This window comes from Austrofundulus limnaeus, unplaced genomic scaffold (assembly GCF_001266775.1).
Source record: "Austrofundulus limnaeus strain Quisiro unplaced genomic scaffold, Austrofundulus_limnaeus-1.0 Scaffold573, whole genome shotgun sequence".
NCBI lineage: Eukaryota > Metazoa > Chordata > Actinopteri > Cyprinodontiformes > Rivulidae > Austrofundulus > Austrofundulus limnaeus.
In genome coordinates this window covers 122,175-134,190 of record NW_013952975.1, presented here as the reverse complement: position 1 = coordinate 134,190, position 12,016 = coordinate 122,175, and the positions used below count along the sequence as shown (strand labels likewise).

The 12,016-nt window shown below is 41.0% G+C and overlaps 1 protein-coding gene across 1 annotated transcript in view; it reads left to right on the top strand.

Moving 5' to 3' along the window:
• LOC106530899 (F-actin-capping protein subunit alpha-2) overlaps positions 1 to 12,016 on the top strand; it is a gene marked incomplete at its 5' end in the record, with an annotated part of 37,596 nt that overhangs the window by 10,055 nt on the left and 15,525 nt on the right. Inside the window, 1 exon segment of the mRNA XM_014026627.1 lies at positions 9,240 to 9,303. Within this exon segment, the coding sequence (XP_013882081.1) occupies positions 9,240 to 9,303 (64 nt within the window).

Genomic DNA, 12,016 nt, shown 5'->3' with positions numbered 1-12,016 from the left:
GATAAAATCCGATACTCGTTTTTTGGCTGATATCGGACCGATATCCGATATTGATATCGGATCGGGACACCCCTACTTAATTTGGCTTAAAATACAGACATTCTGACAAATAAGTAACTGTTTGTAACCTTACCTCAGCTTAGAAAGCAGAAGGTGTTGGTCTTTTCCGCTCAGATTCAGCTATCGGAGCATGAAGCTAATGTTTACTCACAATACTAATGCTCTCTTACTCTCTGGCGCTCAAGAGGTAGAGGAGCCAAATGGCTGGCTCACTGCTGCCAACTAGTGGTCAGAGGCTGAACTATAACATAAAAATGAACGGCTGGCAGGAAAGTTGACATTTTAAACCTTAATAAAAAATCAGTACAGGGTTTTAGAATATCGATACAGTATTGGGAAATGAAATATCGTGATATTTCAATGTATCGATATTTTCTTACACCGCTAGTAATTATAGAGAAAATAATTGGCACTTTTTTGTTTTACATTTTATAACTTTTGGAGATTATCTGGGAACCCTCACTTGATATTTCCCACAGAGGGGTTCTGACCACATGAGTGGGATGTGCAGTGAGTGACTCAATGGGGAGGGGGCACTTATTAAAACAGTGAAACTGAGTTCCCCCATGATATTATAATCCTTATGAGTGCAGATAAATACTGAGTTTTTTTGGGAGAGGGTTGTGGTAGATGTTTAAAAAAAGATAGATTCCCAGCTGAAACATAATTCTAAAGTAACAGCTTTGCATGTTGCTACTAAGTGCCGATGTAAAAAAAAAAGAAGAAAAAAAGCGACAATGAAAATTATGTATTAAATCTTTGAATTACTCCATTTTAGTAGGACTGCAAATATATAAATATCACTGCTCGTCCCTGATTCAGAAAGTCATTTTGCCCAACTTTTTCCCGTTAAATAGTTTTGGTTTAGTTTTAGATGTCACTGAATGGTTTGATTTAAGTTTATCTGACTGGTTCAGTGAAGGTAAATGATGCTTCAAACCTACTTCTTTAGGAATCCAGTCTATTATCTGACATTAGGATATTCTAAGTGATTTTATTTAATTTTTTTTGCTAATAGATAATACAGAATTGTACTTTGATAGTAAGACAGGGTCTGAATTAAAAATTGTATTTTAAAAGCTTTCTTTGGCAGTACTAAATGTGTTGCAGGAGGAGTGGAGTTTCCTTTATTTGTGGCTGTCAGCCTCAGTTTGCGATTACAAGAAGGAGCTGAAAGCTCTGACTGGGAGTCACTAAGAGGGTTCTGTCGTTTGAAAATTATTTAACAGCAGCATCACTGCAGCAGACACCGACAAAGGCTCGGAGAATTTTTAAGTAATTTGGGCTATGGCCCGTCAGCTTCCTGACTGCAGCAAAGAAACCACACAAGCTCTACAGGAAACTGCTACTACTCAGTCTGCTCGCTGGCACTTCCTTTGTTTCAGGTCAAATAATAAGTCACTTTTATCTTTTACCTGTCATTCTTATTATTTAGTCATTCATACTAAGACTTGAATTATTGATCTGATGAACAGAGTTGCGGCTTGTCTCCTAAATGTACAAGAAATAGGGTTTAGTTTGTAGTTTTGGTAGAAATATTCTGCCTTCTGCACAAGTTTTAATTCCAAGTTAATGTTTTTATGAAGATGACTTTGTACAACGTTCTACAGTACCTGTACCTTGATTTTTTTTCAATAGAGTAAAGTACAAGATGCCCAGCAAATGTGCAGCTTGAACACACCTGATGTAACAGGAGATGAACGAGGAAGCTAAATAAAAAGCATGCAGTGACATGCAGTAAAGATTACAACAGAGACTCAAATAAACTTTTTCATGGTTTTAAAAGTGAGTGAAAAACAAGCCACTTTCATAAAAACAACCCTGTTTGTTAGTTTTTTGTAGGTCAAACATCAGACTGACACAAATACTCTGCAATTATAATACCAGGTTACTTGCTCAAGCTCTGCTGTTCACTCAGTCTAATGAGGAAGCATGAGGCTGTGTTGAGTGCATATTCTGCAGCTGAAACCCCCTCAGCTGAAGAATGCAGAGTCCTGTCTGGACGTGTCCAAAGGCCACAACTAGTTTGTCAGAAGTCGGAGGCAAGAGCTTTAGAGCTCAGTTTTGTTTGTAGATTTTAGGAAGTTGAATGCAGACATGGGTAGTTTCAGACTGGGAGGTCTGCATGTTTAAGGATGTATTGTGTAAAGGTCTGGAGCAACCTGACACTGCTTAAACTTGCAGAGTATTTGACCAAGTTGTGTACTGATTATTGAATGATGTACTTTAGTGTAGAGTCACTACTACTATTCATTTGTACAATACAGCGGGTAAAATAAGTATTGAACACGTCACCATTTTTCTCAGTAAATATATTACTAGAGGTGCTAATGACATGAAATTTTCACCAGATGTTGGTAACAACCCAAGTGATCCATACATACAAAGAAATCAAACCATAAATGTCAGAAATAAAGTTATTTGTAATAATGTGGAATGGCACAGGGAAAAAGTATTGAACACATGAAGAAAGGGAGGTGTAAAAAGGCATGGAAAGCCAAGACACCAGCTGAACTCTCTCAGTAATTAGAAAGCAAGCCTGCCCCTTGTCAGTGCAAGTTAATATCAGCTGGTTCAGTCCCAAATGATGGCCAGGTATCACACAAGAACCATCTGATGATGGGTAAAAGTAAAGAGCTCTCTCAAGACCTTCACAACCTTATTGTTGCAAAGCATAATGATGGCATCGGTTACAGAAGAATGTCTAAACTTCTGAAGGTTCCAGTGAGCACTGTTGGGGCCATAATTCAGAAGTGGAAAGAACATCATTTCACCATAAACCGACCTCGACCAGGTGCTCCTCACAAGATTTCTGATAGAGGAGTGAAAAGAATTATCAGAAGAGTTGTCCAAGAGCCAAGGACCACTTGTGGAGAGCTTCAGAAAGACCTGGAATTAGCAGGTACGATTGTTTCAAAGAAAACAATAAGTAATGCACTGAACCACCATGGCCTGTATGCACGCTCACCACGCAAGACTCCACTGCTGAAGAAACAGCATGTTGAAGCTCCTTTAAAGTTTGCTGCACAACATTTAAACAAGCCTGTGAAATACTGGGAGAACATAGTCTGGTCAGATGAGACCAACATTGAACTGTTTGGATGCCAGAATACACATCATGTTTGGAGGTCAAATGGCACTGCACATCAGCCCAAAAACACCATACCAACAGTGAAGTTTGGAGGTGGGAACATCATGGTGTGGGGCTGTTTTTCAGCATATGGTACTGGCAAACTTCAAATAATTGAAGGAAGGATGAGTGGAAAAATGTACAGAGACATTATTGATAAAAATCTGCTTCCATCTACCAGGATGATGAAGATGAAACGTGGCTGGACATTTCAGTAAGACAATGAGCCCAAACACAAAGCCAAGGAAACTCTCAGTTGGTTTCAGAGAAAGAAACTAAAGCTGCTGGAATGGCCCAGCCAATCACCTGACCTGAATCCAACAGAAAATCTATGGAAAGAACTAAAGATCAGAGTTCACAGAAGAGGTCCACGAAACCTTCAAGATTTGAAGACTGTTTGTGTGGAAGAATGGGCCAAAATCACACCTGAGCAATGCATGCCACTAGTTTCTCCATACAGGAGGCGTCTTGAAGCTGTCATTGACAACAAAGACTTTTGTACAAAGTATTAGATAAATTTCAGTAAGTGTGTTCAATACTTTTTCCCTGTGCCATTCCACATTATTACAAATAACTTCATTTCTGGACATTTATGGTTTGATTTCTTTGTATGTATGGATCACTTGGGTTGTTACCGACATCTGGTGAAAATTTCATGTCATTAGCACCTCTAGTAATATATTTACTGAGAAAAATGGTGACGTGTTCAATACTTATTTTACCCGCTGTATACAAGTGAATCAAACAGTTCTCTGGACTCTGAGTCTGATAGTTATGATTATGATGGTTATGCTCTATGGAGCAGTTCTAAGAACCTTTATGTTTGCTTTCGAACTGTCGGGTTGAATGTTGTGAATTCTTCTTCATGTTAGAGGACTCAGTAGTTGAAGTTGTGTGTGGTTGGTCTTTTAATTTAATTTCTAAAGCAGAAATTGAGAGTGCTGCAGACATTCAGAGGAAGTTACGGAAGCTGAGACTCAAACAGATCACCTTCTTTGTGGTGCATGTCTGAAGAAGAACACATCGTAGCAGAAGCTCCTGCCTCAGCAAAGCATCTGCAGGTTTATCACTGTGGTTGCTGCAATAATGTTCAGTTTGCTTGACCAATCAACATACAATTATGCATGTAAGTATGGGAATTTACAAAAAAAAGTTTTGGTATTTTATATTAAGAAGGTAGAAACGGTGTCATATTTTTAAAAGCCATTACTTTCATAGGGCAGTTATTTTACACTCCCTCCTGAGCTCCAGTCTACACTCTCATCATACTGTTGTTTTTTTCTTGGACACCAATGACTTTGCATTAGATTTTAATGCCCCCTGGGCCTTTTTTCCACCCCTCATTCTAGTTTTATGAATCTGGACTGGCATGATAAGGATTAGGAGCACTGTGTTTTCATCATTAGTGGGTATCATTTGGGATTAAAGGCAGAGGCTGTGCTACGGGCTTATGGGTGGGACGCTGTGTCTCTCGCAGGGACGGGCTGTTGGGTAATATGAGGATGAATATACAGTGAGCAAGTAGAGAGAATAGGGACCAGCTGGTGTCTAGGCCCAAAGAGCTCATAGACACAAGAATCCCACACTGCAGGGGTGCCGGTTTCCCATGTTCTTTGTGTGGTTCTTGGCTCACAATTAGTTTTTTTTGGTTAGCTCATGGCTAAACCTCAGGTCCCCAGACACCACCTTCTAAAAATGAATTCTGCATCTTTACCACAGAGATAAAGATGTTTTGTTTAAAATGCATACTGCTTTACAGTGGCACCACAATTTATGCTAATGTAGTTGTCAAATTTTAACCATGTAACAAAGATTTATTAATGCATATTAGCTTGGACATGTAAAGTTTTATTTTTGCTGCTAATTTAGGGAAAACTGCTTTTATTCTCTATTAATCTTTTTGGAGAACTTGGCATGATCAAAGCAGAATTTTACTCTGTTTTTTAATGATAGCTCTCTGTTTGCTGCCTGTTACTTCGAGATGCAGTTTGAGATATGTTAGACATCTACTCATGTAGTAGTCCTGTAATTATACCTGCACAAACCTTCAGTTGTGACAAGATTTGAGTGGTTTCTAGATCTTAAAACCAGAATCCTTTTAACTACGGTACATGGCTAATTTAACTGGTCTGCAGTCAGAATACCAAAAAACTGTTCAGAAAAAATGGTTGATGTGATAATTTTTAGTTTGAAATATTTGCTTTGTGTTTTAGTGAGAAATAAAACAAGAAAAATGGGTTACCGCAAGATTTTAGTTACTGGGTAGTTGTATATTATTTATCTATGTTATTGTTTGGCTGTGAGAGTAGTATTCAGGTATCCAGTACAGTAAAGGGTTCCCACTGAACAGAAACTCTATTAATAGACTATATTGAAACTGGATCAGATCATGTGGAGAGCAGGACTGCACGATGTCAGAAAAACCTGCAATAAAACTCTTTCTTACTGTCAGGTTTTTGTAAATAAATAAAGAAAAACATCTGAAAATAAGTAAAAATTTTACATAAACATTAGCAAAATCTAAATCCAACTGTAAATTCTCTCATTGCAGTTGTCCAACATTTTCTGCACTCAAGTAGTTGTGATTTGATGAGGTGTCTCTGGTTTGTTTTGTTTATCAAACTGAAGCTGACAAAACACAAATTCAAACATTTGAGCCAAACATTTAATGCAGTTTTTTTTCGATGTGCTTATTGTATACAGGCTGTTAGGCAGTGACGATAAATTTGCGACATATTTTGCAGCCATAGTGGAGAGTTAAACTTCCTGTCAGTTTAGTTGCGCTTTGCTTGTTTTTTACATGGTTGTAAAGACAGCGATTTAACCTTTACTACTTGTTAGGAAGTGCTGTTAGCAGAGAACTGCTTCTGGCTATACCGAAGCATAACTTAGAAAAGCTGCCTCTGAATAAACTGCACATGTTCTTGAGCCACATCCTTTAAACAGATGAACTGATATTTGGCTGTAATAGACAATATCAATAAAAACCAAGACAAACACCTCTTACCAGCTTTTCACATGGTTATGGAAACAGGGCTAATGCTTTCAGCCTTTTGTAAAGGACCATCTATTCGTCCATTCGTTGGTTGTTTTTTTTTACGTCAGTCAATGGCTGTGTCCAAAATGGCAGGACGGGTCCTCCGAAGGCCGAATTCATCGGCCGCATMCGTCACAGCGCCGCGACGGAGGACGTCCAAAACCGAAGACTCCTGCGATGCGGCCGACAAATACGTCCTTCCTTTTCCCCGATTTGAAGGACAGGTCTGATGGATCCTTCCCGGTCCAGCATATCCCATAATGCATTGCGGCCCGACCGGAGATTTGTTTAAGCTAGTAATGGCGGACGAAGCGAGAGAAAAGAATACGTTTTAAATAAAAATATGGTGATATGGAAATTAAAAAAATTAGCGGTTGTAATTCTAATACATTTATCGTTTGTATAGACATGTTTTTAAATATTATTTTTATCAAAAAAAACGTGAAATAAACATGCACCTACAGCAGGTCAATTAGTTCTTCAAATGTTACCTTTAAGTTAATTTTACAGTTTTGTGAAATTAATAATGCTATTATATTGATATTTTTCTAGTTCTGATTTAAGTTTGCTTGTTTAGCATCATCACAGTTGCTAGGTGACATGACGTACACCGGGGTAAGGAGGGGAGGCTAGACCGTCCAAATTCACAGCCTCTTTTTTTCCGGTCTTCCCGGTCTACCAAGGACCCGGCCCTCCGCGACCGGGTAGTCTGGGTCCTCCGGAGGACCCGGCCTGTCGTTTTGGATACAGCCAATATAAGCAGCAGAATAGCCACCCGCCACTGCAACAAACTGCTCCAACAATTACGTTAGCATGCTAACGGACATAGCGGTGCTTTGAGGAAATGTGTCCCCCGGGAAACAGTTCACTGGTGTCCATGACGAAACGTTCCGCGCGTGTTCAGGCTATTTAAACCGGTATGTCGGTATTCAGAAAATTCATATAACAAAAATAAAAACCGGTGTTCGGTACAAAACGGTATACTGCCCAACACTACCTCTCACAACCATGTGTGGTATTATTGTTTAACCAGCATGGCTGAACAAGAGACATGGAGGGTAACTCATTAACTTGGAGCAATGCAGATAACTTCTGTTACACACCTGCCATTCCACAATCCTGTGACTTAACTGTTCACACATATTTCTCATTGCATCACACGTCTGAGCTGCAGTACTACCCATTTATTACATAAGCTGTTATGGCTTTGTTACTTGTCTCCTTTGGATGCTCAGGGACATAATAGCAGTGGGTGTTAAACAATGTGGTAAGAAGGCCCCTTGTGTATATCTTGAAAGCATTTATTGTGTTTTTGGCTCAAAGAACATTTTGGAGCTGCATCTGTGTGGGGAAATGAACAGATCAGGTTTAGATAGGAACAGGACAGTAAACATCCATCCTTTATCAGCTGGTTGTTCCAGAATCTGTAGCAGCTTGTGCAGAGAGATCCAGACCTCTCTTTCCCCAGCCACCTCTCAGATCTTTTGGGAGAGCTCCAAGGTGTTTCCAGACCAGTTGTAAGTGTCTCCAGAGTGTCCTGGGTCTCCTCCCGGACATGCCCAGACAACCGTTCTAGAGAGGCGTCCAGGTGGCGTCCTTAACCAGATGAACTGGTTCCTCTCGATGTGGCTATCCCAGCCCAGAGAGACAGTCCACCCTTTTCTGACTGAGGACCATGGCCTCAGATTTAACAAACACGACTCATCAAATTAAAACCCACATTTAATGTCTGTTTATTCCTTAACATGACTGTGTGTAGTTTTCTCAAAGAACATAGTCTGATCTGGGTGGACTGATGAAGGGTTTTTTATAGGAACAGTGATTAGAGTGCTGTTTTGCTCTGAGCTGCTGTGAGTTAACTAGATAGCAATGTATTTTTGACTGCAGCTTTGATGAATAGTGTAGAAAAACTCTTTTAGATTGTATATTTGATTTATGCTGCCGTCCTGAGCGAGCAGCGTGGGAGATCCAGAGTAAATGACTTCTCCACAGGGATTTCTCATCATAAACAAATGCCGGTTTCCTCCAGCTGTTTGGCAAAATGTGATCAGTGCACTGAAAACACCTTTATTTTACTGTGTGTTGAAATAGTTTTTTGTGAGTGGGTCATAATGATGTTATAGCAGGGGCTTCCATGCAAATAAAAATCACACACTCACACAACAACCCCCTCCTGAGCGCCTTCATTTCTCTTAGCATCACTCATTAGCAGAAATCAATCTGCTGCTCTGAGAGATTACCAGAGCACATGTGTATTTACACACTCTGCTAATAAGGGCCCATGGGACAGACACACACACACACACACACACACACACATTCCCACACAAACACGAACATTGTTCATGAAACACTCGCTTGTGAGAGTAGTGGGACCCCAGCTGATCCACCACACCCTGCCAACGATGGGGTGGTGGAGAGATACAGAGCTGGGGTGAGAAATGTTGTGTACTACGGGCCTCAGCACATTTTTATGTCCTTATATGGTTGTAAACCAAGCGGGGGAGGGAGGGGCTGTCGTCCCGCTGTCAGTTAGACATGTGACCTGGAAACAGGAAGTACTGTTTAGTGCAGCAGAAGAGAAGTAAAGTGAAGAGAGAAATGACTGCTTGCTTGTGCTGCAGGCTGACTGAGAGGCTGAACAACTCTCCTCCACCCTCCAGAGCGTTCACACAGCCACCTCACCCCCTCTGTTGGCTGCAGGCTGTAAACGTGATCAACTTCTGGGCTGACTGCCTCTCCCCTTCCAGGCCCTGTTCTCAGAGAAAGCAGCACCACCAAGTTTCAGCTGCATTTGAACAAGTTTTAGAACAAAATGATTTAGTTTTGTTATAATATATAAGATTACAGTAAGGTTGATAAGATAAGGTTTGATCCCGGGGTGTCACTAAATGTATTTTCACCAAAAAGCTGAAATGTTAAAATGTGTTAACTTTTTAAAATGTACTGTTAAAAACTACATTATAACAGCAGCAAACACACTTAAATGAAACTTTGTGTCTTTGTGTGCAGGTACGCATAGCAGCCAACTTTGTCATCCATGCTCCGCCAGGAGAGTTCAACGAAGTCTTCAATGGTTAGTAGTCCAAATAATGTGTGTTTACACATTTCTGTCAGTTGCAGTGTTGGCTTCTAAAACACCAGAGTAAACACACTAACTTGTGTTGATCATAAACAATCTGTCCATGGTTTGTTCTTTGTTTTTTTCTTTTTTTTATCCCTCCGTCCGTTTTGTTCCTCTTATCCGGAATCGGGTCTCGGGGGCAGCAGCCTGAGCAGAGACCCAGACTTCCCTCTCCCCAGCCACTTGGGCCAGCTCCTCTGGGGGAATCCCAATAAGTTCCCAGACCAGCTGAGAAACATAGTCCGTCCAGTGTGTCCTGGGTCTTCCTCTGGGCCTCCTCCCACTGGGACGTGCCAGGAACACCTCACCAGGAGGCGTGTTGTTCGGCAGTCATTTTCGCACACACCTTTCATAGCCCCAGAGACACACCGCACCAAGCTCCTGGGAAACCCCACCCGCTGCAGCATACGTCACTGCATGGAGTTTCTCACCGCTAATGCAGAAAAAAAAGTCAGACTCAACACTCACCCAACATATTTATCCACATCTGTCCTGGTTAAAACTCCACAGTTTTTATCAGTCAGATTCCTCCGTGCACAACATCTGTTTAATCTCCATTCATGAGTTTTTCACGGTTTGACTATCTTTATAAAACTCTGCTTCCTGTTAACTGTCGGCTCTGGGAGTGAGGGCCCCCCACCTTTTTTTTACCAAGCGGTTGAACTAAAGGCAGCGTTTAAAAGCGCTTTCAGCACAAACTAACACGTCATGAGTTTTTCTCGGTTAAACTTTCTTTATTAAACTCTGCTTCAACAGTCGGCTCTAGAAGCAAGTTTACTTTTCTTTTGAGTGTCCAAGTGCTTTCAGCACAAGCAAACACGCCCACGAACTTCAGACCAATCACACATTACCGTCGTCGCGGGAGGGGTGTAAAAAGTTCTGCCGGCGGGTTGTGCCAAAAGGGGCGGCTGAGACGACGCTGCAAAGCCCGGTGACGTAATTTTCATCATGAAACTGCGACAAACCGTGCCAACGTCGGCAGTTCGGAGGGAGTATGTTTCCAGCTTAAGGGAGAACCCAGACACCCTGCAGAGGAAACTCATTTTGGCCACTTGTATCCGCGATCTCGTTCTTTTGGTCACTACCCAAAGCTCGTGACCATAGATGAGGGTAGGAACATAGACTGACCGGTAAACCGAGAGCTTCACTTTCTGACTCAGCTCTCGCTTCATCATAACAGACCGGTACAACGCCTGCATCACTGCAGCACCAATCCACCTGTTGATCTCCCACTCCATTCTTCCCTCATTTGTGAACAAGACCCTGAGATACTTAAACTCCTCCACTTGGGGCAGGACCTCCTCCCTGACCCGGAGGAAGCACCCTACCCTTTTCCGTCTCAAGACCATGGTCTCAGATTTGGAGGCACTGATCCTCATCCCGGCCGCTTCACACTCAGCTGTGAACCACTCCAGTGAGAGCTGGAGATCAGGATCTGATGAAGCCAACAGGACCACATCATCCGCACAAAGCAGAGAAGTGATCCTAAGGTCACCAAAACAGATCCCCTCAACACCTTGGCTGCTCCTAGAAATTCTGTCCATAAAAGTTATGAACAGAATCAGTGACTAAGGGCAACCTTGGAGGAGTCCAACTTTTTGCTTCGAAATAAAACAAGAAAAAAAGAAAAATCCGTTGGTTTTCTGTTATTTTTTTGTTTAGGTTTTAAAAATGAACTAAAAATATGACAATTGCAATAGTGAAAAATGGGCTATGTCTTTTTTATTATTTCAACAGTTAAAATGTTAAATCAAGGCAAAGTTTTTATCTTGTTACACCGTTTGTTACTTTCTGGCAGAAATTTTCATGGCCTTAACTCCTGGCACATTACACATTCACTGAGCACAAGGTCTATTTAGGCCCCGTTTACACACTACTGATTTTGTGTGAAAACACAGGTCTTTGCTGCGGTTTGGCTGATCGTGTACACAACACCAGCTATCGTTCTCTCTGAAACCAGAGGTCTCTGAATCCTGGTCTTCATGCAGAATCGGGTTTGAGTGTAACCATTGCCAATATCTTTAGGAATGGTTTCTCTTTATGTCTTTCAGTCACTAGAAACACTTCTTTGGTGACTTCAGGTATCACTACATGGTTTTATTTTAGATTTAGATAAATGAAGAAAAAAATCACACACTGGACTTTGATTTTACAGTTTTCATTTAGATTTTGAAAACAGAAAAACAAAAAAACATGATTGTTTTCTTTTTGTGATTTTATTTTGAAACAAAAAAAGCAAAGAACAAACCCTACACAGATTATAAATCTGTCAGTTCAGCTGATGGATGTTTTGGTATGAACATGTCATGTTGTCCCACACACTGCAGTTTAAACCTGGATGAGAAGATCTAAACTAGTTGTTTGTCAAAGTAAAAGTATGTTTTTATTTTGTACCCAGAGTGCATTGAGGCAGACGTTTTGGACAAATTGTCCTGTTGTATATGGTTGAAGTCGTGTCCCTCAGGAGAAAACATGTCATCCTGACTTGTTAGAGGAACGCTGGGGGTGATGTCTGTAGCTTATCACAGCCTGACAGACACACAAAGACAGAGTCCCCCTGCCACTTGGACCACTTTGATCTTTTTGTAGTTTTCTGGGGCCTCGTTATTTCATATGGAGGACCAAACCTATCATTATTGGAAATAAATGTATAAATATATAACTG